At 44.9% G+C, this 27853-nt stretch overlaps 1 protein-coding gene across 7 annotated transcripts; it reads left to right on the top strand.

The window, feature by feature from the left end:
- The first annotated feature begins 9223 nt into the window (after positions 1 to 9223).
- On the top strand, positions 9224 to 27801 carry LOC142997193 (myosin IXb). 7 transcript variants are annotated; one of them, XM_076148255.1, is made up of 41 exons: positions 9224 to 9638; positions 9850 to 10681; positions 14004 to 14098; positions 14407 to 14469; positions 14740 to 14839; positions 15176 to 15276; positions 16114 to 16237; positions 16338 to 16427; positions 16556 to 16672; positions 16797 to 16931; positions 17003 to 17124; positions 17224 to 17365; positions 17466 to 17655; positions 17782 to 17854; positions 18016 to 18111; positions 18221 to 18260; positions 18490 to 18603; positions 18748 to 18828; positions 18915 to 19025; positions 19141 to 19263; positions 19390 to 19539; positions 19642 to 19787; positions 19920 to 20267; positions 20351 to 20432; positions 20720 to 20914; positions 21795 to 21901; positions 22039 to 22118; positions 22337 to 22521; positions 23239 to 23346; positions 23478 to 23651; positions 23742 to 23783; positions 23874 to 23985; positions 24078 to 24151; positions 24279 to 24471; positions 24711 to 24839; positions 25203 to 25308; positions 25455 to 25586; positions 25710 to 25833; positions 26019 to 26122; positions 26243 to 26370; positions 26695 to 27801. In XM_076148255.1, exons 2-41 carry the CDS (start codon positions 9905 to 9907, stop codon positions 26943 to 26945), a joined length of 5664 nt encoding a protein of 1887 aa, XP_076004370.1. In that variant the 5' UTR covers positions 9224 to 9638; positions 9850 to 9904; the 3' UTR covers positions 26946 to 27801. The 7 variants fall into 7 exon arrangements, with proteins under 7 accessions (XP_076004370.1, XP_076004368.1, XP_076004369.1 ...); XM_076148253.1 differs by having other exon boundaries at positions 19917 to 20267; XM_076148254.1 differs by having other exon boundaries at positions 18912 to 19025.
- The last annotated feature ends 52 nt before the right edge of the window (positions 27802 to 27853 follow it).

Genomic DNA, 27853 nt, shown 5'->3' with positions numbered 1-27853 from the left:
GTCCTACTTTTCTGATTTCGTTGGGAATTTTGACCCACGAAAGTTTTGTGATGATCCTCTGAAGACCTACATCCAAAGATATTTTCCATGGTTTCTATATTTCATTTGAAGAAAGACAACATATTGCCAATATTTATTCTGGTCACAAAAAGGGCAAGAAGTCTGAAGCTGCTTTACCCAAACTTATTAGACCGTCTTTCCTTAGATTTCATTAAATCATTCTCAGACGCGGGCACCATACTGTATAAATATTATGTTGTAATATAAATAATATGTAGAAAACATTGTTTACATTTGGTTTGAGCCCTTTCATGTGGTTCCCCCGACTTCCAACTTCTCGTTCCGATCTTTGTGCAGCGTCATTTCCAACTAGAACCAACACATAACATCTGAATCCTTCATTCCCTGGCAGTCTCACCACTGCATCTCAGAACTTTCCACCAACTATTGCAAAGAAAAGACTTCCTGCCGACTGAGAGATGATGGAAATTAACAGCCTTTTAGCACATGCCACAGAGCCTCCAGGCTTCAATTTTCCCCTGTTGGAGATAAAAGACAATGCACTTAAAGCTGTGCACCAAGGGAGAAATCAAAGGCACAATTAGCTTGACAGACACTCAGTATCTATTGTGTTTAATTTCACCATGTGATAATGTGCAAAATGCTCCCGGGTAACCAGCCAACATCTCAATCATCATTTGCCTCTCGCTGCCTTAAATCTGCTTCAAACAAATGCCTAAAATTTGCTTTAAACAAAAGCTTCCTCTAAAGAAGTTGAAGTGCTCTAAACTCTCTGTGGACGTCTCCCAAGTGGCTCTCATTTCTCTATGTCTTACATTGTGTGGTTGAAGGAAATTTATGGCAGATGGTGGAAAAAATAATAATTTCCTGATGCACTGACGAGTCTTTTTAGAAAAATAGGTCCTCGCTGGTTCACAACTTATCTAAGGAGAGAGGAAGAGGGAGAGGAGGAGGAGGGGGAGGAGGAGGTGCCAACAGAGATCAAACGATGATCACAAAAAGCCCTGTGTGACCTCATTCGACAGGAGGAAGTATGCAAAGGTATCCTCATCTCCCCTCTGTGGAGCTGCTGATGGTGTGATGGAGGTGTTTAAAGCTTCTAAACACAGCCGTGCAGATCTGCATAACCTTGGTTGAACCTTCCCCAAGGAGCAGCCAAGCCTGTGCGCGCGTGGCTTCACACACTGTGCTGACGGTACATTCAGACTTGGCTCCAGCTACGCCACTGCTCTTATTTTCCTAAGTGGCGGTGTCTTATTTTGTGCTGCAGCCAATGAGCACCATTGTCTGCCTGTGATCAATCATGACTGTCCTAATCCACAATGCTTACAAATTCCAGACTAGATTAGACACCAAAGGAGGGGCCGGGGGCTCTAACACTAGAATCTGGTTTGCATAGTGTGTTATAAATAAGCTAATGACATTGACTGGCCGTGTGAGAGTGTGTGAGTTGCCGCCCGACAGCCTCGGCTCACTGTTTGTCGTATTTACACCACGGCAAAGTCTCACTCTGCTGCAGGAGAGATAGAATGAAATCCTCTCGGTCCCTGCTGCCGTGCACAAGCACCTGGCCTCAGTCACCACAGTGCTTTGCCTGATAAACACTGTTTACTTCCGCTGAGGATCAGAGAAGGTTTGGGACCGCAGCAGCTTGAAGGCGTAATTATCTCTCTTTTTTTTTCACATTGTGATGGAAGTGTGAGTAGTTTTTAAAGAGGTGTTGATTCTATCTTGGATACTTCAGCCTGTGAGTTTGTACAGAAGGGGATCTAATGCTCTATATTAAAGTGCATATCATATCTTGTGACATATTGCCAATCAGTCATATTTCTCTCATGATTGACGATCAAAAGATGCAATTTGGTATGATCTATGGACAATGATCTATGGGCTACAAACAAGAAAAGTTATCAAATATTATGAACTTAAATCATTTATCACAAGCTGATTCATTATCAAACATTCAGTGTAACAAAAACACAACAAAGGGCGTCATGAAAAATGTGATTTCTCAGTCATTATTTCTATTTTTGTTGTTTTATACGGCGCATAATGAGCTCAGCTTCTTCCTATGTGAAGATAGAAGAGCGGATAAGAGGGGGGCAACAAATCTGACAGTTTGGAATGTGAAAGTGTCGCCAACTCCCACCAACAACCGGGAGGGTCAAAGGTTAACCAGTCATTTCCACAGATGTTGTTTTGCCGAACTGGATCTGTGTTTTGGGATGCGGGGGGGGGGGGGGGGGGGGGGGGTGATGCTGAATGTTGCAGAGTCCACAGCTGCTTTAATGACATCACGTCTAAACTGCATTTGTTAAATTGTCCTGCTTCTCCTCCATTTTGAGGAGCAGCTGGACTGAAACGATCCTGAATCTCACAAATTGAATCGATTAGTTCTTTCCCCAGCGTGATCAATAGGTGGCGCTCATGGTCTCAAAACAAAAGAGCTCAGCTGTTGCGGTCAACAGAGGAAGGTTGCAAACTGTGAGTCAGCTGGGCATCAATAAAAAATGTAATGCAGCATTAATTTAATAGTTTCCTTATAAAAATGATTGATGTTTTAATAAATGCTGCCTGATATCCATTTGTTGAAAAATGTATTGAGATGTTTTCTTCTTAGACGCTGATTTGAATAAAGCTGCTTAGTGAAATGTCCTTATTTGTCTGAGAAACACTGCGTCCCTCCGTCCTCCTCATTCATATTCCTGGCCTGTGAAACTCTTTTCCTAGGGCATTTATCACCTCGCAGTTTGATTAATGCAACAGCACCCTCTATGGCACATCCTCCAAACTCCTGAAGGGAAGGCGCAGCATCCAGAGAGCCTGCAGGCCGACTTCTCCCTCACATCACTCACTTCCCTCAACCAAACGCCCACTGACTTTGCATACAGCAAAGGATGCACATCAAAATACGTCCCGACTGAGCCATCCATCACACGCCATCCATCATGTCTGTGAACCCTGGAACCGTCACACACTTTGCTCTCAAACCTGTGACTTCCTCAAGATAGATAGATAGATAGATAGATAGATAGATAGATAGATAGATAGATAGATAGATAGATAGATAGATAGATGCTTTTCCATTTTTAAACATTATAGATTGGAGGCCTGAGCCTTTAAGGGGCTTACCAGACATTGGAGAACTCAGAAAGCAGTTTACCTTCCAAGCGTTCCAGCCGTAGCAGCACATAATGGACAGGCAGGCCAGGTCGGAGCCAGCTAGCCCATTAGCCTGGGCTAATGCACCCAGGACTCCTCGCCATGCGCTGCCCATCACTCCGGCCCGGATCTGGTTACACACAGGAGCCGCACACACTCTCCCCCCCCCTCGCTCAGGCCAACCTGCTCTCCATAACAATGACCCCTGAGGAAGCAGACAGGAAGGTTTGCTGTTATAGCTGTAATAATACACAGAATGTAATGTACTTTTCCTTTTCATGGTCGTAACTTCGTGAGGTGAAATCTACTGTCCTCATCCCTGCTGGGGTTACAAGGTCCTGGGCTGTGGATGTTAAGTAACAGACAGACTTAATGGTAGATGTATATGTTGAACGTACACGACCTCCATTTCATAAACCTTTATTCTCGAATGCAGGAGTTGTATTTGCACAGTAGCACGTATCAGATTCCCCTTTTTCCTCAAAATGTAAAGTGGATATTGGCTCAATCAGAGGGTGAAATTGTTTTTGACCATGCCTGTGATCTTGGGTTTCACAGCTCTGCTTTGCTAAATGGAGCGGGTGCATTAGGGGGCCAGCGCAGCAGAGTGCTCTTAAAAGGCCAGCACCAGCGCAAAAACAACTCAAGGCGGCCCCCGCTTGCTTTTCAGCCGGCTGCCCTGATAGAGAGGGACAGTGACATGCACCGGCCATGTATGGAAGACGTGCCTATCGGGTTCCAGCCCTCAAATCAAAACAATCATGTAGATGGAGAGAGGGGCCGAGTGTGTATGGGGGTGTGGTGACTGACATGAGGGTCGTCTGAGGGAGAAAAGTTTGGTTACAAGCGGATAGATTTTCTTTGTGAGTGCAGTGTTCTGTTCGTGTCACCGTCAGAAGAAATCACACATCTCACCGAGCAGACGCACGTGACGCCACAACAAATCATACAGCTGGTTAGTTAAATCAGTTACTAGGCGACAGAAGCGAGGATTCCCTTTAACATAACTGCACTTTTCAGAAAAGAGATTTTTTTTGGGAAACAAACTCCAGAGCACTCTGAGTCTAAACTCTCTGATTTCAGTGCTTGTTAAATGTGATTATAATTGCAGTTAAATATGTGAACATAATAGCTGTGTTTGGTCTGCCTGCGCCGCATCCGTCTGCTGCTGGGTTTAATCAATGTGTTTGTGTGCTGTATGCTGTTGTGTTGAAAGTTGCGTCTAATCTGATTCTTGCCTTTGTTGTTGTTTGTTTGCCTGTTTGTCGTGTTGTGTGTCTTGTAACTTGACGCCGCTGTAAACAGGGATTCTTCCTCGATGATCCGTCGAGATGAAACATAAAGGATGTCAAAGTTGGAGGTTTATCTGGGAGACTGGGGGTTGATTTATGCATAATCAATGCAACGTTGTGGAGAAATCAATCAAATGTCGATACAAGAGGACGATGAGGTGGAGTTTAGAGATTTGATTGTGTGATTTCGCACGTTTATTATTGTAGTTTGCTTCATCCTCTCTCTTCTCTCATTCGGGGGGAAACCCTCATCCTCTCTCTCCTCCACATGCCGGTGGTAAGAAGGGCGACACATCACGCCAAAGTAAAATATGCCAATCCATGCACACAACCAGCAGGGTGTGTAAATTCCACACCTGTCCCATCATCCTCCCTTTCTCTCTCTCTCTCTCTCATTGCCCTCCTCCCTCTCCCCTCCCCCTTCTTTCCCTTCCCTCTCTCTCTCTCTCTCTCTCTCTCTCTCTCTCTCTCTCTCTCTTCACACATACTCGGCCCCCCTCTCTCACCCACACCTCACACTGAACAGCTTGAGGAGCAGAAAGCAGCGCCGGCTTGCTGAGAACATGCAGCAGCAGCAGCAGCAGCAGCAGAGTGAGAAAGAAGACTGGGTTTGACCACAGCCAGGGCCTCGTTCCATTTCATCATCTAACCCTCCTCCACACAAACTGGTGAGTTGTGTTTTACATCATTTAGAAGGCACTTTTATCATATCTAAGGTGCTCAGCTAATGGAGGAAGAAGGCAAGCTGGGATCTAAGATGATGAAGAGACGTGAAATCCATAGCAGGTTTTTGGAAAAGTGCATAAGAGGAAACTCCTGCTGCCTTTTCCCTTCTTTTCCTCCAACTTTTGCTGCTCTGAAATGTTTTATTGTCTCCTGTTGTGTTGCCCAGTTCATACTTAAGAAGAAACCCGTCCTGTGTGAAGGCAGATGGCGGCACCTTGAGCTCGGTCGGCTGTTATCTTGTTTATTTAACCCCAGGATGGATCATCACGCAGGAGAGGAGGAGGCGGCTGGGTGACAAAGGGCTGCAGCTGCCTTTTCTTCTCCTGAATCTGGGTGAAAAATGACGTAATGGCAGGTGAGCTCAGGTAATTTTACTTAAGACACCGATACGCTTGAAAGTGATCCAACTCCCGGTTTGTGTTTAAAACATCTGCACGGTCTGTGAGAGCGTGAAACTCAAGTCCTCTCCGATGCAGCCAAACACCATGGTGTATTTCGGGGGACAACAATAAAGAAGTGATGAGGTAATGACAGTTCTCTCGCATTAAAGCTGTGAATAAGTCTCATTATCTCCACTTGTTACCCTGTTGGCGTTCATTTAACCAGAGCGAGAGGGAAGAGTTCCAATGAGCCAAAGAGGAGAAATGTAGTTTACTGGTAAGTCTCCAGATCAAAGCGGTCGGGACGTAAGAGAGAAAGTTGTTTTCCACTAAGCAGTGATGTCATGATACCACTGTTGGGTGGACTAACAGTTTATTCAGGAAACTGAGCCCTGGGTGTCCTGAGGCTCAGACAAACTATCTGAGTACAAACGGCCAGGTAGAGACTCTTCCCAGCCCAGGTGGCAAGGAATGAAACCCACTGTGTAAAGACAGAAAGCTGATAGCTGGATTTAGAGTTTGTGAAACGCCGGCAAACATGAAGTTTAGGCCTACGGAGTGAGTCACTGGTGTTGTGTAACTTTGTTTGCTTGTGTACTCCTGCCGGTCCGCTGCCTCACAAGAGAATTACAACAGTTAAACACGATGGAAATTCTGTTATTGTGTGAAAACATTCATCAAGAAATCATTACTTTGTTATTATTACTTTGTTTTCTCGATTAAGAATCTGTTTCTGTTACAAAGGGGAACTCATTCATGCACACTCCTGTTCCATTATACAAGGAACGACTCAACCGTTTGCTCAGACGTGTTTATTGGTTTCAAAGGTTTTAGAAGCCCTGCTGTAATGTATCTGAAATCTGTCCTGACTTCCTCTTTTTACCAGGTGTATCAACATCAGCACACTCTCATGAGATCCTGAGAATTTAATAAGTTACTGCATTTTGAGGGCTTTTTATAAATGGTTCCTTCTCTCCTCATCAACTCAGCTCTCCTGTTTTCTGAATCCTTCTAGGTCAACTTGTTTTCCTCTTCCTAGTTGAGCCCCAGCGCACCGCAGTGAAGCTGGAATTCTCATTTGGATAAATCAGCGCTCTGGTGTACTTCCCTCTGTATGTCGTCCATATATCGGCCCCTGCTGCCAAGTGCCATAACCACGGGGAGACTTTTCTGAAGATGCTGAACTTAGCTCATTAGTGAGCATTGAACCAAGCAGGAATTGTTCACAGTGGCTAAGTTCAGTGTCTGACATGAAAGAATGAGTTGCTGGCTGCGTAGCGGAGAGGCCGGATGTCCCCACGCACAGAGAGGTGAGGTGAGGCAAGAGGACACGCAGAATGGAAAAGCCCCGGCTGGCTGTAAAACCAGTAGGAATGCTGTAAAAAGAGTCTTTGCATGTCCAGACACACTGTACAGAATCTTAAGACTTTCGTGTGGGTTTCATAGGTAGGAAGGAAAAACAGGACGACAACAGATGACTCATTGAACCGTCCTACTTTTAGACTTTAGACTTTTGAGCACTCTATAGTTCTATTAGGTTATTTGTTTACCCACTGAAGTCTAGACAGACACCGTCACCGTATCACATGGACCGATTTTATATTCCAGAGCTGAAAAGAAAACACTGAGGCGTTTAATGTTTAATGTTGCATCCATTGATCATCCTGTGGGATTGGTGGTGTTGTGGATTTCGGGGTTGTGTACTCCTGTGCCTACTGAACTGGATTCAGTGTGTCTTCGAAGAACTGGCTCAGTCCAGCAGGAACAAGAGTGACACCTATTAAAACACCATCACCACCCTCATTACAATCCCCATGGCAATGATCAGGACGACAACACCAAACGTTAACTTTGCTACTTTGTCAGGAGGAGGGATGAATTTGCAACCGAAAGTCTGTCTGTGTATATATATATATACTGTATATGTACTGTGTGTGTGTGTGTGTGTGTGTGTGTGTGTCCCAGTTTGTGGTCCTGTGTGGGTGAGCGTTGCCGCCTCTGCAGGTTCTCATTATCAACAGCAGCTGATTTGTGCTGAGTAACACCTTACAGTTCCTCTCTTCATTCCTCACTGTATAATAAGCTGTCACTGTGTCTGCAAGCGGCTCCGCTAAATTGGGATACACCGATTCACCTCGACAGTCATTATGTACGTGAACGGACAGGGCGAGCATTAGCATAGGTAAAAGTAATCATCAACAAGACACGGTATTGATTTTGGACGGCCTCTGTTGTCCGGATGGCGTGTAGACAATTATTTTTCACCTTGAGCCGTGTTCCTGTCACCTCATACTGAAGACGTGTCCATAAAGCCTGCAAAGAAAAGCTAAACAATGTAACCATATTGAACTGCAATAAAACACATATATATATATATATATAAAGTGATTGATGTTCATTTAGTACACAGTTACATTTCTGATGCCTAATTAAATCCATGTTTAGAAACTGTAAATCCAGCATCTGTCTGTCTGTCACCTGGAGTTGTCGAGGGTCTGAAAAGTGCACAGACTTCACCTTTTCTTTCTAGTTAAGGTTTGACTCGTATGTCAAGGACTCAACCTTAGCAAGGACTAAAATACCGGCTCTGTGTGGAATAATTGGATGTCAAACATCCACAGCCATTACTTGCTATCTGCTTTTTCCCACTTTTTTGTGTCTCCTATTGTCCATGTTTTGTGGGGAAGTTCTATTGTTTTCATAAAAGAACAGATAAAAATGATCTTATATGCAATGTTACTTTAAGAAATACATTTTAAGAATAGTATGAGGTGATGCACTTAAAAGACACGTGGGTATAGAATGAAACAGCACAACGTGAATCACAGCAGCAGTGCGTCCACAGGTCCGTGTAGCCATGTAATCTTTCATTATCCAACATTGTGGGGAGTTTTATATATATATATAATTTGCTTGACAAGCCGCTGCCTGAGTACTACAAATAATACAAATACATTCCCTATTGGTTATTGTATATTTACTTTTATAAAACATCTTTACTTGGGGGATCTATGTGCAAATATTAATGATTACGATTAGATCGATTAGATTAGATTAAATATACGTTTAAAGGAAAAAGAAATGCATACATACCGTACCCATAAATCATAAAGATAGTTCGACTCACCATGTTGGCTGTCGCTTGGGCGCCCTCTAACGTTTGGGGGTATTATCACCATCGTCGTGCAGCTGCACACAGCTCCTGTTGCCCCCTAGCGGCCAGGTGGACTATTGCCGGCGACGAACCATCGCCCCCCGCCGTTGCCCACCCTCACAATTGGATGTATTTTGGATGGCAATTGGAGGCTAATAGCTGGCTTACATATAATAAATACTTGTTTAATTCAGTTAAGCCACTTTTTCTTAGTTTTTTCCTTTAAAGTGTCAATATAACCAAAATGATTTACTGTTTTGACAGCGTATTTGCTTTTATACTTTTGTATAAACGAACTTGAATTACAGTTAAAGCTACAAAATTCATTCGCATTAAAGTTTCAAATGTATAATTGAGGTCTAAATCAGAGTGTGCAACAAGTGTGTCGTAATGACTAAATACACCACAGGGGGGCGCTGAAACATCACAGGTAATGGCATTTCAAACAACCATGGCCAATTGAAATAGGAACAAATAGTTAAGCAATATCTATCTGTGATAAGTCGCTCTCGCTCCGTGTCGCTGATGTGGAAGAAACAGCTTCTCCAGCAGCTGCGTGGAGCTTTCTGAGTGTGTTAAGCACTTTAGTCTGAAGGGAAAGTATCCATTCATTTCCCCCTTGTCGACTTGTCCGCGTGTGGAGAAATCTAGGAAGTAATTTTTCGACCGGGACGAGGAAACGCATTTCTCCTGTTTAAGCGCAGAACTGTGACTCAGAAATGCAACAGCGTCGCCGCGCCGTTTGGAATTGACCTTTCTCGTCGCTAATTTAAAGCTTTTATTAAGTTAGTTTTTTGCTCACCTGTTTTTGGAAGCGCAGGTAAAGAAAGTTAGTCTAGTTTGGTGGTTTCTGTCAGCTGTATTTGTGTTTTTAAACATGGAATGAGCAGTTTTCCCTGGAAGGTGAGTTGTATTTTGCACGTTTGACACTTTGGGCGTCTGTTGAGTGGGAATTCCGGATTGGGATAAAGGGAATTATGTGGAACTATGTGTTAAAGTGTAGATCCTGTATTCATTTGAGATATATTTTATAGTTTTTACTCAATGTTTTGGTGAGTTTTAAGGGAAAAAGTTCAATAAATGTCCTTAAAACGTTGCTTGCTCCTGTGTGCAGTGGCTGGTGGTGCAGTGCGGGCAGTGCATGCTGAAGCCTGCCTCTGTCTATCACGATGAGCCATACCGGAGCTGAGGCAGCAGATCGGGATGAAGACGCCCGTGTTGTGCAGATTTACCCCAGGCTGTCTGAGGATCTGTCAGCCACTTACTGTCCCCTGCAGGTCGGTGCCGGTGACACAGTCCGCTCAGTGGTCAGCAATGCTGTGGTCACTCTGGGCCTGAACGCCAAGCAGACGTACAGCCTGCTGGAGGTCAGGGAGGGCGGCGGAGAGGAGAGGACGCTGGAGTCTGGGGACAATCCTCTGGAGCGGGTCCTAATGTGGCCACCAGAGGCCCAGAAATGGCACCAGCAGAAGCAAGGATACTACTTCATCCTGCAGCTTCAGGCCCGGAACGCAGATGCACTAGTAGACATCAGTGAGGATGACTATGATGACCTCTGTGGCCTCCCCATCTTGACTGAGGACAAAATCCTAGAGGCCTTACGCCAACGTTTCTACAAGCGCAAAATCTACACGTACGCCGGCAACGTCCTCATCGCCATCAACCCCAATAAGTTCCTGCCGGTTTACTACAACCCAAAGTACATGAAGATGTACGAGAACCAGCCGCTGGGCAGCCTGAGCCCTCATATCTTCGCCATAGCCGACGTGGCGTACCGAGCCATGCTGAACAAGAGGGTGAACCAGTGCGTCGTCATCACCGGTCAGAGCGGGTCGGGGAAGACGGAGAGCAGCAGTTACCTCATCCACTGCCTGACCGCCCTGAGCCAGAGGACGTACTCCTGCGGCCTGGAACGGACCATCCTGGGGGCCGGGCCGGTGCTGGAGGTAGGTGTCACCTTCGTATGAGTTAGGACCCCCTGCTGAGACCCCCCCAAAACCTGCACACACCTGTGTTTGTTGTTAACGTCAACACTGGAGAGGTATTGATTGTTTGATGGTTACAGATCAACAGAAGAAGGATCCGAGGAGCGTCACACACTGTCAACATGCGTCTCCTCCCCTGAGATTCGCTCACGTTTTGTGTTTGTGATTAGTAAAGGACAGTTGTTTCCCCCCTTTGATCGCTTTAACGTTAAGTTTTCTGTCTCAACAATAGAACGTCTTTGTTCTTCTCGCGTGCTTATTTTAGACGCTTTAGTCACGGCTTTTCGGAAATGTAAATTTGCAACTCTGCATACAGGAAATGCATCAGCAAGATATTTCTTCACTTCCTGTTATAGACAGATGCTGTCAGTTCCATCAGGCTGTAAGATCAGAACTGAGCAACAATCACTGTAATGACTTATCATTTATAAGTATGATTCAGTTTGGATCAAAGTGATACTGTAGGTTAGTCAGGAACACACACACACTTCCTTTGGTCATAGTGAGGTAATCTGAGCTCCATTCTCTTAGGTTCAGGCTTATGGGCTTCTTTGCTGTGTGTTCTCCAGTGTTGTGTGAGACGTGTCAATGAGTAACAGGGAGACGCGTGTCACTGTGTCTGCTGTATGTGTGTGTGAAGCAAGAAAATAGACCATTGGTTGTGGGGGGAAGTACTCGTCCTCTCTGCATTCTTCACAAAATTACAGTCTGGTGGACGCTCATGTTGTTTGGAGGAGAATACCTTTCAGCCCTGATACAGAGAGAGGCCTGTTGTCAGAGCTCCATGACTGAGAGAGAGAGAGAGAGAGTGTGATCAGCATGGAAGTGTGTTAGTGACACCAAGACATGATGTATAAGAAACACCACAATCTCTTTGCTCCGTATCAGTGAGTCCCTGCAAGCAAATATTTGGAATGTCTGCGGTAAAATTCCTGAATGCTTCCATTGAAAAGGCACAAATGCAGAATCTGCCTTTATGATAAAGCATCTGACCTTCACACAAACCACTGTGACCCGCTGTGGGGCTGCTCTCTCCACACACACACACACACACACACACACACACACACACACACTGATAGTACCCCGTCACTGTCCAAAGTATGAACCTTCCCTCAGAGGGTTAAAACGTATGGATTCTTGCTCTCTCTGAACCGGTCTAACAAGTTTTTTCTTCAAATAAGCAAAGCCCTCGCGCTTTCGCCCACCAGCAGCTCAGAGTCGCACCGTGTTGTGTTTCCGTCCAACAATTAGGCCGCACAGATTCTTAGTTTCATTTGATTTCTAATCTGCAGGAATGAGGTAATCACCTTTGTGCCGGCAGCCCGGTTTGTCTAGACCAGAGGCTTTACATACAAGCTGAATGTCAACCAATGCAAATGCAAAGACCTATTGCAGTAAAGTATGTGGGCACTGAACAATCACACCAATCTGAGCTGTTGGACATCCTTTTTCAGAACCATGGGCTTTAATATGGAGTCGCTCCCACAGGTGTTTTGTAATTCTGTAATGGCTGAGAGTAGAGGGGGAGTAGAAGCTTCGCTCTGTGCGTCTGCTAGGTCTCCCTTTTGTGACTCCTCCACGTCACAACAATAACACTTAAAGCTGATGCGGGCAGATCTAGTCGGGCCTGGAATGTCTCATCTTATGTCGCTGCCACGTTTAATGCCTCCTCCCCTCTCTCTTCCTTTCTTCCCCTTTTCATCCTCCCTCTCTTGTCTGGCCGCGGCCTGTTATGTCCACAATACGTTATGTGACGGTCGGAGCGGCGGATTGATGTCATGGTAATAACAGCATTGATGTCACCTGAGCCTCCAGGGCCATAGAGGGTTGGGTTGTCACGTCAGTTCATCGTAACTGGCCTGGCTTTGTCACCGTTGCTTTTTTACCGTTTTCACTGAATTCTGTCACATATCCTTTTTCCTGTTAATACTTATCTTCGTCTTCTTTCTTCCTCCAATATATTTCATAACTACATGTGAACTGTCACGTCATTCTGCTGAGTGTTTGTCTATGCAGACTGTGCGGCTACTTGTTTGATTTTATGCATTCGGTAAAAAATGGGTGTGGCTGAAACACCTGAACGCCATCGTCAGGAGGCGTGTCCACATACTTTTGGCTCATAAAGTGTATCTGAAAAGCCGAGTAAAAGGAAAAAACAATAAGCGGAATAGCAATAAGGTATTTGTTGTTGATAGTGCGTTTAGAATGTTTGGTTGAATAGAGGTTTGGGTTGGTGAGGGAATTGTGATCCCTGAGCTCCACAGGGGAATGTGCAGGGCGTTGTCTCCGAGGGAACTCCAGAGAGAGAGGCGAAACAGGAACGTGTCAGAACAGGCTCAGCCAGGTCTGCTGGCAAACCTACGCCACCCCTCGTCTCTCTCTCTGTCGCTTTATAATTCTCGTCCCCTGCTCGCTCTCTCTCTCTCTCTCTCTGTGTGCCTCTCCCACTCACCCTCTTGCTCTATTTGTTTCTGTCTGACTCATATTCACTCTTCTCCCTGCGGCTCTCAGCTCTCAGCCCTCAGCCCGACCCTAAGCAGCTTCTTTGATTCCTGTGTTACCAAACTGGAAATCAAGTGAAAAAGTGTTCACAAGAAATGCGACAATAGATCAGAACATTCCAGAGACACGACCCTGCACCTGCCAGCCTGGGATCAGTGCGCTATGCAGGCTGAGCTCATTGTGTGGGCGTGTGTGTGGACCTTCTTTGGCCTGTCGAGACATAAGCCTCAGCATCGCTCCCACTGACTGGAATGAAGTCGAGCAACGACTGTAGATGCTCACAGGAGCTCAGTTTGGATGGAAAAGTTTAGACCTTGGAAAGTAGAAGGTGATCCTAAGTCAGGTGTGGGGAGCAGCTTGTGATCGTTGTGTTAGTTTATGGATGTGCCTGGATGGAGAGTGTGTAGCCAACATTTAGTCCCTTAGTTGGGCATTGCAGTAGTTTTTGTAGAAGTGGTGCTTTAGTGACCCTGGAATACCAAATGGCTTCCAAATCCACACTGCAAACTAAAGTCACATACTGAGAGCAGGAAGAGAAAACACCAACCGCTAAATTCCTATCTGTATCTGTACCAACATCAGTGAAGTGAGGAGTGGACTCCTCCGTTTCTTCCTTCACTACTTCTGCCGTCTACCAACTGAAGTGATTTATGTGACGGTGCCTCTGTGCAGCATCTCCTGATAGTGTTTACGTTTGCATGCCAGCTTCCACAGAAACCTTCCCCGCAAATGTGGATGTTTATTTTTAGCCTAACTTCTGTCCCTGTGTTTGTAACAGGCCTTTGGTAACGCCAAGACTGCAAAGAATAACAACTCCAGCTGCTTCGGGAAGTTCATCCAACTCAACTATCTGGAAAACGGTGTCATCAGAGGGTCAGGCATCTTTTTTAGTTTTTATTTCTCCTCCTGTCTTTATATAGAAACTTGCCAAAGCTCCTGGCAGCCAAATAAACACAATCGGTACGTTAAGTGAGAGCGCCTCGTTTTGTTTTAATGACGAGTAAACAAAGATATTGTGTCCCCAGCGCATCACTGAACTCAAACACGACGAAGGTTGACAGCCCGACTTTATCGCCACTAATTGTTTAAGTGTTTTATTCTTCCTATGTCCAAATAAGGCACTGTTGGAAACCAAAGCGTAAGCATTTTGTTGACATGCCTTTCTTTTGTGTCTCTTTCAGGGCTGTTATACAGACGTACCTACTAGAGAAGTGTCGCTTGGTGTTCAGAGATAAGAGTGAAAGGTACAAACTGAATGAAAGCACTTGTAACCTTTGATACGCAATGATATGAGCTCAGTTACACAACAAATGATCTGTAAATATAAGCAGCCAAGCAGCCGTTTATGCTCGGACTGTTCACATTTATGTATATCCACATTTTCTTGCCAGAACCCAGACTTCTGTATAAACAAGTGAAAGTATACAGAGTCTAGAAGTGTTGAATAAATAACAGAGTTGAGACAAAGAGTCCTGATTGGCTGGTTTTTCCTCTCTGTGACCTTTGACTGCCAGGAACTACCACGTGTTCTACTATCTGCTGGTGGGAGCGTCCAGAGAGGAGCAGCAGGAGTTTCAGCTGTTGGAGCTGCAAGATTATCACTACCTCAAACAGGTACTGTAGATACACACACACACACACACACACTGGACACCAGCTCCAGCAAACTGCTTGTAACATCCACACAATGTTCCAGATGACAGTGCTTGCTTTCTCAGCTCGTGCTCATATCCAAACTACTTCACTTTGAGTACTTCCCTTCTGGGACCACTTGAGAGTAAAGATAAAGCCTTTAAGCACAGTCGGGCACCTGCAGCTCCTTCTACTGGCAATGATATCATCATGGCATTAGTAATGAAACCAAACTGCCAACAGATTGTATTGACGCTGCTTCCTTGTTGAATATGTGCCGTATCTCTCTCATCTCTCATCTGCTTTGTTTATCTGCAGGAAAACATTCAGTTAGACGATGAGGAGAAACTGGAGCAGGAGTACAAAAGGCTCAATCGAGCCATGGAGATGGTCGGCTTCTTGGCCCCCACCAAGAAGCAGTACGTATGGGTTTGATAGGGAAAACACAAGCTTAAAGCGCTCGGTGTGGTCTTGATGTGTTTCCTATTAAGGAACAGTGAACTGAAAAGTGGAAGGAACACTTTCTGTATGAGAACCGACATTAAAGGGAGCTTGATTTTGGCCATTATGTAAGAGTTAAAGTGAACAGAGAACTGTGGATTACCACACAGAAGTGAAATTGAAAGTTTTCAAAATGTAAGTTGGACTCGGTGGTAAATACCAGAGACAGACTCAGAAAGATATTATTCTAGTAAAGTCCACTTACCTGTTTCTCCAGATGGTGAACAGATAAGAGGGATTTGACTCATAGCCTGTATACACAACAGAGCTGACTTACTCTCCTAATAACAGTATAATTCTGAAGGCTAAAGTTTAATTAAACACCTTCTAAGCGTTTCTGCTCTTTGCAGCGGTGACAGTAACAGGTCAGAGCTTGTCGCACCAAGAAGGGAAAAATGCAGCAAGCATGTCGACAAGTGCCTGAGTGCTTTAGGGCTCAGCGTGCAGAATAAAGGGAGCGAGCGAGCGAATGAGCAAGCGCCTCTTTAACCTGTTCAGGTAGCTTTCCCTGGCCATAATGGACTCTTATGTGTGTAAACAGAAGCTCAGAGCGATTTCACAGTTGTTTTCCTCAATGCAGGCGTCTCTTATCTCTAAAATGTTGACATGCAAGCAAAACTGACACAACATAATGACTCGTAATGATATATTGTAAGACAAAGGTAAAGCATTAAAAGTAAAGCGTATAAAATTCCTCTGTGATAATACAAGTTCCTTAAAGTAGAAAGTCAAGCGTGTGTGTGTTTGGATTGCAGGATCTTCTCTGTTCTCTCTGCCATGTTGTACCTGGGCAACCTGACGTACACAGTGATAGAGGACAGCGGCGTCCTGGAGGTCGGTCCTGCAGACGTCCTGAATACGCTGTCAGAGCTGCTCATGGTGAGTTGAGGATGATATGAAGTTTGCAGAATCATCATCCAGATCTGGATACATCTGAATGTAAATAGCTACAGATTCATTTACATTCTACATTTTCTAGGTGAAGAAGGAGCTTCTGGTGGAGGCTTTGACTAAAAGGAGGCGGGTGGTTGCCAAGGACACAGCAGTTTCACACTTCACACTACAAGAGGTACACAGTTTGTATTTCACCCATAAATTTCAATGAGCTCCCACTTTCTAAATCTCTTCTTAGGGTCTTTGTCGAATGTCAAATTTCTGCTCCATTCTGGTTTGTTTGACGGCTGCGTTTGCTTCTAGGCCACCACAGCGCGGGACTCCCTGGCCGAGTCTCTATACAACGCTCTGTTCGACTGGATCGTCCTCCACGTCAACCATGCGCTGCTGAACAGTCGAGATATGGAGGACTCTGTCTCTGTGAGTCACATGCTGCAGTCTGAAGCCTCAAACTATTGATTGACTGCTGACGGTGCTGTGCTGACCACAAGAGGTCCACTTGTTCTTTTATTTATTATGTGTCCTGTTTTCTGTCTTATTTTAGTGTCTGTCCTTCGGTATCGTGGACATGTTTGGCTTTGAGAACCTCCAGACCAACAGTTTTGAGCAGTTGTGCATAAACTACACCAGCGAGAAACTGCAGCAGTTCATCAACCAGCACATCTTCAAGCACGAGCAGGTAGGTGTTTGGATTTACACTTACACACGTGTATTTGAGGAGTGTGATCCTAATGAAGTGCGCTATTGCAGGAGGAGTACGAGTCCGAGGGCATCGCCTGGCATCACATCAGCTACACGGACAACATCGGCTGCATTCAGCTGATCGACGGGCCGACTGCTGGAGTCTTCCAACTGCTGGAGGAGGAGTGCGAGTAGGCTAAGTTTGTTTGCCTGCACTCTTTCTTACTTCTTTGGCTCAGTATCATATGTTGAAGCTCACAGTCTGTCCCCTCCTCTCTGGGCATCTCCAGCCTCCCTCAGCCTGCAGATGATAACCTGTTGGACAGGTTGAGGCAGCAGCATCAAGGACACCTGCGCTTTGTAGCCACTGCAGTCACAGAGCCGGCCTTCGTCATCCAACACTTTGCTGGGAGGGTCAAATATCACATCAAGGTGATATGATGACGCTGCTGCAAACTTCTGTCATTGAAAATGTTTATTTTGTTCCTCAACCAGCAGTGTGAAAGCATTTGTTTTGTTCTTTGTTGTTTAGGATTTTCATGAGAAAAATCAAGGCTCCATGCGTCCAGAGTTCGTATCCCTGCTGAGGAGAAGTCAACGCTCTTTCTTGCATCACCTGGTCGCATCCAGCCCAGAGGCTCAGTTCCGCTGGGGCGTCCTCCGATCCACCATCCGCATCCTGACAGTATTCAAGCAAATCGGACGCCGCAGGTCACAGACGGGTATTTAGCATTTATTACTGAGTGCAATCATCAGGAATTATGTGCTTGCTTGATGTTTTCTGACTCATTTAGATTCAAGTAATGTCATGACGACTAACAGCTGCTACTTGTTGTACGTCACCTCAGGGTCTACCAAGCGTGTTTCCCTCAGGACCCTGAAAGAGTACAGACAGAAGAGCACTGTGGACCGGCTGTCCAGGTACAAACAGATGGATTCCCTCTGTCTCTTTAAAGACGCCACACCTCCATGAACATGTAACATTAGCTGCCATAGGTTAAGCAACTGGAAGCGCTGGAATGTCTTATATATTTTTTGCCGAATGCTTGAAGTAAACAACCTTGTCCGTCTGACATTCACAGCCACAGCTGGACTCTGGATTTCTCATTCGATCGCTCTGACGAATGTCCCGTCGACGTGTTTTGTGAAGACATCTTTACATCTTTCGACAACAGGAAGTGAGACGAGCACCTGCGTTACTTTTACTTCACCTCACTGTGTTATTTCAAACTTAGTGAATTTGTTCACTTTTTACATTAAACCTCTTTTTGTGTGCGTTTCCTGCAGAAAAAGTCGAGCCGGTAAACAGAAGCAGCTCATTCCAAAGGTAAAGATTTTTTTGAAGTTCAGTATTTCCTGTTATTTCAAGTAAAATCAGCACTTTTTCTCACATTCATTCAGTAGTTTCTCTTTTATTCATTCCTCAATGACAGGTGCTGCTCAGTAGATTTGATAGTTGTAGTACATTCGGTTTCTATTCAAGTTTCCTCCCTTAATTCTTTCTTTCCCACTGATCATTCCGGAAGCTCATGGTCTTATTGAATCTTATCAAACAGAAACTGGTGGGTTTGTGCTCACTGAAGCATGTTGTGGGTCTCACACGGTATTACCAAGCCACCACCAACACTCAGCAAAAGAAGAAGCCGCCCAGGAGAAGTGCTCGATTTCAGGTCAGTCTCCTCTGATTTGCCTGTGCTGACTGTTGCACAGTGCAGTGTACTTTGTGATGTAATGCGACACACACCAGCTCAGGAGGTCACACGGGATGATTTGATTGTGTCGTCATCTCAAAATTCTGCTTATTCATCTCACAGGCATCACTGTGTAGACTGCTGGAGACGATCGCAAAAGCTGAGCCTTTCTTTATTTGCTGCATCTCCTCCAGTGCTGAAAAGGTAACATCATCCTCAGCGAGTCAGTCGCCTCATCTGTGTTTCTAGCAGGACTCAGTTCATCCCTTGGTCTTGTTCTTTTTTAGCAGAAGGAGCTTCACTTTGATGATGAGTTTGTGCTGCACCAGATCCAGTACACAGACATGCTGAAGATGGTTCAGATCCAGAAGTGTGGTTACAGTGCCAAGTATACGTTTAAGGTGGGCAGGAGTTAATGTCATGATAAGAGGCATAACAGCAAAGTCTGGTCATTCATTTCCATTCCTCCATGAGAAGAGAGTCAGTGTGCACTTCTGCTTCCTCACTTGAAAACAGGAATTTGTTGAGAAGTATAGAATGTTGCTTCCAAAAGGAGCCGCTGCAACACCGGAGAACATAACAAAACTGTTTGAGAGGATGAGCCTGGATCAAACTAGCTACCAAATAGGGAAAACCAAGGTAGGTACTTGGATGGCAGTGGCCTGGGCATGCACATACTACAGTAAAATCCAATAAAGAATACACACTACAAATGTTTCCTCATGCATGATTGTTTAATGTTATGCCTCAATGTGATCTGCTCAGGTGTTCCTGAAGGAGAAGCAGAGGCAGCAGCTCCAAAGAACTCTGAAAGAGACGGTGATTCGTCACATCATCACACTGCAGCGCTGGATCCGCTCGTATCTGCTCAGGATGCACTTCCTGCAAAAAAAGGACGCCGCCATGCTCATACAGGTAACATTATTCTGTTACCATGGAACTGTAGTCATTTTAGTGTTACTTTGATTGTCACATGTCTTATGATAAACTAAAACGTGGGGAACTCTTGTTTTTCAGAGAAGTTGGCGTGAGTTTTATGAGAAGCACAATCGAGCGGCGACAGTGATTCAGTCAGCGTGGAGAAGTTCACTAAAAAAGCAAGCTTACGAAAGAGAGAAAGAGAGTGGGAAGGAGCCCTCCAAAACTCAGCGTGGACGGCAGAGGTACGTATGAAGGCTGTGGGGTCTCATGGTCCCTGCTCTGGAGGCTCCTGCCAGGGTCCAACATTTGGTATCCAACTCCTACTATTTGGCCATACAGGGCGCCACTCTGAATGACCTTTTCCTTTACAGCAGCCTGACCAAAAGGGAGCTGCACAGGCAGAAAGGACTGGAGGTCAGCCCCAGCAGGCACCAGCAGCTCGACCCAGTCAACAGCGGAGAGAGTCGGCCTGCTCAGGGGAGCCGAAGCAGAGAGAGACAAGCGGGAATATCCCCTCCCCCTCTCACTCGGCCATTCTCCATCCCTCTGGACCATAAATGTGGCGGTGATGGCGGCTCCACCAGCCCCTCGCAAAGCAGCTCGCTGCAGCGCTACAGCAACTCGGGGGATATCAAGGAGAAGGCTGATCGATGGAGGGAGAAAAGAAGCGAAGATGAGTCGAGTCCAGACACTAAACATAAGGAGAAAGTGACCGGGTTTCAGTAAGTCCTTTTTTTCCCTTCAGCTCATTTATTTACGTTTTATATCGGTATCACTACAGTCCAATTCTTCTTCTGCATCACAGGGGTAAAGGGAAGTCTCTGTCTGTTGATGAGCTGTCCAAGATCAACTCATCAGGTTCTGATGACTCACCAACTTCCAAGGAGGTATTTCTTGTCTTGTTACATATACAGTTGATGTTACATATCACTGCATTTGCATCTTCATCCAGATTGCGCCAATCAAGTTGTTGTTGTTGCACAGGCTTTGTTTCTGTGTAATGTTGTGTATATAAACATAACGTATCGCTGCGTATAACATGGCCTCTTATTGTGCTGTAAATATTTGGTCTAAGTTTGCATTACATAGACAGATCTATGACTGGAGGCCCCTCAAACTGGACTCACTGAAGGCCTCCTAGTCTGTGCCTCATCACCTCTCCTGGCCCAATTAGGTCACGGTGCGTCTACGCAAGCAACACAAACGCAGGCGCTTAGCCTACACCCGCAGCAGTTTGATGGTGCACACTGGCCGCTCCAAGGAGAGTGAGTACTGGAGCTTTCCTCTGCCTCCCATCATCCCCCAAGGGCCCAATCTGAAGAACTCGGCCAGTACCATGGATGTCCGGGCCTACAAATTTGCGGTCAAGGTACAGGCGAAATGGAGATTTTGCCGGGCTACAGCTCTCCTCTGCATGCAGGCCTTGCATGTTTATGTCCCACACATATTGAAGCTTGCAAAGCTTTGGAACCTCCAGTTTGCACTCCACAGCCCGGGACTCTGCTGGAACGCCTGCAGTGAAGCGCCTAAAGAAATGTGTCATAGGCTCCAGCTCATTTCTGACCTTTTTTGTCATTTCACCTAAGTGAGTCATAGGTTAGCAGGTATAGATCTCTACATGACTGCACACAACAATGACCAATATCTGTTGGCACTGTTACCGCCATGTGTTTTGGTCATTTTAAAATAATAATAATCCATAATAATGGATCTGAAATAATAAGAACAATGTTGATTGCTATAATAATCATGGTAATCAAGTATTTATGTTAGAATCCTCAATAGAAGCTTAGAAACATCCGTTAACTTAATGAATCTTTACTAAACGGGTGCCTATGAATAGTGCACATTTGTAAGCATAGTGAAAGTTTCAATCTACGCTCTACATTGTAAATAAGCCAAGCAAAAAAGGTGACAGTTCAGTGGTGGCAGGAAACTGTGCAGCAGTGCATGACTTGTCAAAATGGTGAAGGAGTCTGCCTTGCCTTGTGTTTTGAAGTGTCCAATAAGCTTTTATTATGTTGTGCATCCATGGTGAGGTTTGGTGGCGGGACAGCTTTGGGAATCCTTTCAGAGGAGAGGTGGGTGTTGCCTCCTCCTCAGAAGAAGACTTTGGAGAAAGTGGAATTAACTCTCTTCCCTTGCGATGTCAAAACAGCATTTGGCGTTTGTCCAGGAATGTTGATTGTCGCTTATTGACACATTAAATGCTTAAGCTTAGAGCATAATCACGTTTCATACCGTTGCAGCTGCCAGCAGAACCGGATGGGTTGAGGTTTAGCCTTCCAGTCAGCAGCAGCAATGAGGGCTCGGATCAGCATCAATCTAACCAATCACAACCCACCACTCCTGAGAGGTGAAACCCGTAATTCACTGCTGTCATTAGAGAAGTCCTCCTTTCTAGACCAGGCTAGACCAGGCTTCATCTTGGTTTATCAAAATTCCTTTATGGATTTGACATGTTTGGAATTGATAATGATTGTGTTTCTACAGGCTTTCGTTTCTCAGTAGATTCTGGAAGAAGCGGACACCCAGATCTCCCCAAGTCAGCGATTCTTCACCTGAAAAATCATGTAAACAAACAATTTACTGGGTGTACAGTTGTGCTTGATGGGCAGCGGCAGAGTATTGTACAACATAAATGTAGTTTTAGTAGCTTACAAACCGCAAATAGAGTACAAGTACATAACACACACACACACACACACAAACACACACCCCATAGCATCACAAGTAGCGCAGTAGTTTATCTTCAATTGCCAATGGTTGATCCAACTCTGTTTTCCTCCAGCAACCTCACCCAGGCACATGCCACAGTCATACCAATTGCCAAATCAGAACAGTGACGGCATGCAGCGCAACCCCACCATCCGCATCAGCAGGGGCACGCGGAGGGAGCAGTGGAACGCCTCTCTGGACCGCGAGATCACCAGCACCAAGGAGCTGCAAAATCTGGATGAGTTCTTGGGCACCCAGGTGAGGCCGTAGAGTTAGAGGCTCAATAGAGCATAGTTGTTGTTTTTATCACACATTCATACTGCTGATACGCATACATGTGTACTTGTTGGCACTGTAGCTGTGTTGTGTTTTCATTTTTCACACACTGTTCATGAGTGATGTTTAACGGGGCTCTATAGCACAGAGGCAGAGGAAGACAATGGTGGTTGTTGCCTTAATCAGCAAAAAACATCTTCAGATCACATAGCCACATCCCCAATTTAAACTAGTATGACTCAAACCTGATACTTAAATGTTGTAACCTAGTAAACATCTTCCGCTAACTGCTGTCCTCTCCTCTCCCTCACTCATGTGCCAAGGAGGCAGGCAAGTTTGAGCATGTTCCAAATCTGACATGGTAGGGGTGTGTCAACTGGAATCATAACGTCTAAACTCATACTTCATAAGTCTAACCAATAAGATTAAAACTTCCTTTTCAGTGCATTACATCACCAAACATATCGGAACATATCACATAACGAATCTTCAATGAACCTAGATTGCTTCACTGCTTTTCCTATCGTCTCCACTGTGATTGAGAATTAGTAGAGCACCCTCTCATGGCTGCACCTAGTATTGTTGTGATATAGTATTACAAACCAGTGGTGTGCATCTTAAATAAACTATTATACCACCTCCATTGTGCCTGTGTAATTGTAGTTACTGTATCCTTTATTTCATCCCCTGTGTCCCCAGGTATATGACCTGAGCAACAGGGAGAATGAGCTGTCGCCAACAGAGAGCATCTTCCTCTCAGCCACCATGCAGTTCAGAGAGACGATCAAAAGCATGTACTCTGTCCCGGTCAGTCCACAGTTTATTTCTTTTATCTAGTAGGAGAACAAATGTGGAACATCTTCTCATCACACCCAACGCTTTGAAACAATCCGAATTCAACGAGCTCTACTTTTCCTTGCGCCCTTTGTGACCAACAGAAGCCCCAGATTGGTTACAAAGATCTGATGAAGGGCTATCGCAACAAAGTCAACAGCCTCGCAAAGCCCAAGCAAAAAGCCGAGGTGTCGCTGGTGGTCAACCTGTTCCAGTCTGTGCTGGATGGCTTCATCAGGGGCGAGCTCAAACGATCAATCGATTATGATCCCGTCAAGGTAAATTGGATAAATCAATCAGTCAATCCATTGTCAAATTTGAAGGTCAGAGGCTGTGTTTGTAGTAATTACACGTATGACTCATCACAGGCTACCAAGAAGACAAAGAAGAGGAGGAAAAAGGACAAATGTGTAAGCTGGACATTTCAATCAGCACTGCAGGTTTCCGCGCTGTCAAGGTCTGTAAATCAAAGCAACACACTGTCCTTTGTGTCCTTCCAGCCTGACAGCCCTCTGGGTCACATGTTCAGCACATACCAGGTGAACATCATGCAGTCGTGTGACTTATGCGGCTCGTACATCTGGGGAATGGAGAAAGCCTACATGTGCAGCGGTGCGTTCACTGACCTGCGTCGCCACAACATGTAATTCAATGAGTGCCCAGTTCTGTATGTATCTCTCACTCTCTCCTCTTTGTCATTTCAGCTTGCAAGTTAATATGTCACAAGAAATGCCTCACCAAAATCATCACAGACTGTTCCACCCGGTGTGACAGGCAGGTAGGAATTTTCAATTCCTCCTATAAATACTTCAGTGAGAAAGAAAAACAAAATGTAAAGATAAATCACTCATGCTCCCTGTCTCATACGTATATGTACATGCTCCCCTTTCTCTCTCTCTCTCTAGGATGAAAACACACCGGGCTGTTTACACTTTGGGGTGCAGGTGTGTGTCCTCACCAATAAGACCAACCCGGTGCCTAAGGTGGTGGACTTGCTGCTGATGCACGTGGAGATGAACGGCCTCTACACGGAGGGCATCTACCGCAAATCAGGCTCAGCCGGTCGCGCAAGGGAACTCCATCAGATTCTGGAGACGGGTAAGAAACACTTGGCCAGCTAGAAATGGTACAAATCACAGAGAATGAGAAATGTCACGAAATGATGACCAAGCTTGTCCCTCTTCTCTCTCTTAATTCCCTCAGTTCTGTTTCCTTCGTCTTCTTTTTTGGTCCCTTTGTTTTAATTTGTGTATTTGTAGCCAATCCTGTCTTTCTGATTCATTTGAGTGATGTTGATGTATTTTTAGCATTTTTCTTTTATCAAATTGTGGTGTCAGACCCTGAGGGAGCCCCTTTAGAGAACTACCCCATCCACACGGTCTCAGGCCTGCTTAAGCGTTGGCTCAGAGAGCTGCCGGACCCCCTCATGACCTTTTCCCTCTACAGTGACTTCCTCCGTGCTGTGGGTGAGTAACCGTTAACAGTATTGACATTATGACGCATTTGGTGCCCTCCTTCTGCAGATGTACCAGAACATTCCTTATTAATGGTCTCAGCCATCACTTGAGAGTATGAGACTCAGTCCCACACAAAGAGAATAAGTCCTAGATCAGTTACTTTAGATGGAGCTGTGTGTTTGTGACATTCTTCCTCAGTAATGAAGATGAAAGATCTGCAGGCCCATGGTTGCTGGACGGTGGACTCTTAATCTGTCCCAGTGCTATTCCTGTCAGAGGCCTCTTTTCTTAATCTCAAATGTAAATTAAGAATGCTTTATGTTTTCACTGACAGGTTGTTAAAATTGATTTATCTCCATCTTTGCTTTACAGAATTGCCAGAGAAATCGGAACGAATAAGGGCTGTGTACCAAAAGATTGATGAACTTCCTCCTTCTAATTTCAACACATTGGAGCGGCTCGTCTTTCACCTTGTCAAGTAAGGAGATTGCCTATTTTAGATTTTATTTATTTATACTCAAACACCAACTGCCGCTGTGCTGCACCTGGCTTACGTCCTTGTGATCCTGTTTTTTATTTGCACAATACACGTCATGTCAGATCCTGATGCCTGTCTCTTTCTAGAGTTGCAAAGGAGGAAGAATACAATAAGATGTCGCCCAACTCTCTTGCCATTGTGTTTGCCCCCTGCATTTTACGCTCTCCTGATACTACTGACCCCTTCCTTGGTATGAAGGACGTGCCCAGGACCACACTGTGAGTCACCGTACTGCCCACTCCTACAACTCTCCACCTTCTAACTTCTATTGTCACTTCATATCAGTGCTTTAGATTGAGATTTTAGGTATGAAAATGTGTGAAAATTGACCCCATCTCCAGGTGTGTGGAGATCCTGATCAATGAGCAGTTCAGACGCTACAAAGAGAAGATGCAGAACATCCAGGTGCTTGAACACGCACAGGCCCTGGCTGTAACTCAGCTCAAACTGAAGAGGCAAAACACGGTGAGAAGCTGAGACACAACATGAAAGCAGACCAGTAAAATAGAGACATTTGTTAACCTGCCAGCATAGAGCATGTCAGGGGGAAGTGTACCAAACCAGGGTCATCAGTTGAAAGGATTTTTCAACTGTACCTTAATGACTTAGCAGCCAACATCACAGCCTCACCTCAACACCTTTCTGTGCAGATTGTTGAGAAAGCTTCAGAGTTGGATGCTCCATTGCCAACAGTCTCTGACAAGGAAACGGAGAGGTCCCTCATGGAGAGGATCAAGTCCATCAAGCAGGAGAAGTGAGCTGACTTTTATCTACTATGCGTACTATGTTTAATGCTTTGTAATGTATACTGTATGCCGAATAGGTTAGAATGATAAGAATGATCTTTGAATAATGATGTTCCGATTTTCTCCAGGGAGGACTTGGCCTGCAGGCTACCTGACTTTGAGCACGAGCACACTGATGATGACGATGACAACATGGACTCTGAGTGGTCCGTGAGCTCGGAAAGTCTAGACCAGCAAAAAAGCCAGGACTCAGAAGGTCAGTAGAGAGGTAATGCATTTTCACCCTTGGATTAAGAAGACAACTGGGTAAGCTTACCGTGATAACATTTCATGCCCTACCTCTGTGGCACGTTATGTTTGCCTATCATGATGGATTCTTTCTGTCCATGTATAGATCACTAATAGTTCCGTACATTATAGAAACATCTTGTGCAGAAACTTCGACAACTCCATAAAATCCTCTTCAACTCCCTGAGACCCTGGGCCCTCTTTGCCATAAATGTCTCCGTGTTTCTCAGCAGGATTAGAACTGTAAGTGCAGAGCCAAGTATGTTTACTAATGTGATATTTCTAATAACAGGAAAGGTGACCATGCAAAGGAAAAGACTTCAGAAGCCCACTTGCCCACCGAAACCCCCAGACTTGGCAGAGAGAGTCAAAAGTATGATCGAGGGGACAGTTGTGAGAGAGGGCCAACCAGGACACAACACCGTGCCAGAGCAGGACAACACCTTCACCTCCTCTCAGGACGGCAAGCCCCAGCTCGCCTACAACATTGTCAATGGGAGCTTAGACGACCTGGACATCCCTTACATAGACGAGGATGACTAACCACTGCATAACACACTAAGAAGAACACTTATGGTCACAGGTTGTAACAGAAAGAACATATGACAAATTAGAGGACTTGCGTAATGGCTACAAGTACTGTGCACTTTGTTTTATATGTATATGTGTCTATGTGTGTCTTCAAAGCTGCTATGGAAATGGAACGCTTCACAAATTTACATACGACATGTATAAAGTTATACAGACTGTTCAAAGTTTTTATTACAGTTGTATAAAACCTAACAATGACAACTACTCAGCCTCTTTTTAGCAATGTACACTGTAAGTGATTATGATAAATGTAGATACTGTGGATGAGTTGGACTGACTCATCTGGGAAAATAATATGAGGACCAAATTTGATTATGACTCAAGTCCCTCCTTTACTACTTTACTAATCATTCAAAGCTCAGCCTCACTATGGTACTAATGGGAGTTTAGTAAGTGGAAAAATGTGTTGTGCAACTGTATAAAGCAGATATAGCCTTATACAATAATTGGTCATTTCTTGGACCATTACATTGTGGGTTTTTGTGGCGTATATTGTCTATCAGACACTACTTAGTTGTGTTTTACAGTCATTCACTTTCCTGCCTACTGCAGTGCCTGACCGCTGCTTCAGTGTCTCTGCAGAGGGAACATTCTTATTGCTGCCTTTTGGACTGACTGAAAATATCTTTCTTTGTCACTTTGCTCATTATTGCAATGCTGTGCAGTTTCATTGTTAGGTCTTTGTTTGTGAAAGTTGTTGTTTGTTTGGCTATGCATGTCTGTACATTTTTTTCTGGCCAGGAATTGGGTTTGTCCTCCAGACTTTGACGGCAGTCAAAATCTGAAATAAACTGACTTACTCACTTTTCATTGTCTGCTGTTATCCTAAAGATGTTTATCTCATCTCATCTCACACTTTC

The sequence above is a fragment of the Genypterus blacodes genome, unplaced genomic scaffold (assembly GCF_046128005.1).
Source record: "Genypterus blacodes isolate CSIRO-AG114 ecotype Tasmania unplaced genomic scaffold, CSIRO-AGI_Gbla_v1 ptg000005l_1, whole genome shotgun sequence".
In the NCBI taxonomy this organism is placed as follows: domain Eukaryota; kingdom Metazoa; phylum Chordata; class Actinopteri; order Ophidiiformes; family Ophidiidae; genus Genypterus; species Genypterus blacodes.
Note: the sequence above shows the minus strand (reverse complement) of the source record. Positions and strands in the feature narration are given on the sequence as shown.

What these genes read in the sequence shown, in the direction of transcription:
- LOC142997193 (XM_076148252.1), top strand. Translation starts at nt 9,905, where the DNA reads ATGAGCCATACCGGAGCTGAGGCAGCAGATCGGGATGAAGACGCCCGT. An exon ending in CGCTGTCAGAGCTGCTCATG is followed by an intron (nt 16,238 to 16,337) that starts GTGAGTTGAGGA and finishes TACATTTTCTAG; the next exon opens with GTGAAGAAGGAGCTTCTGGT. An exon ending in GAGAAAGTGACCGGGTTTCA is followed by an intron (nt 20,268 to 20,350) that starts GTAAGTCCTTTT and finishes TCTGCATCACAG; the next exon opens with GGGTAAAGGGAAGTCTCTGT.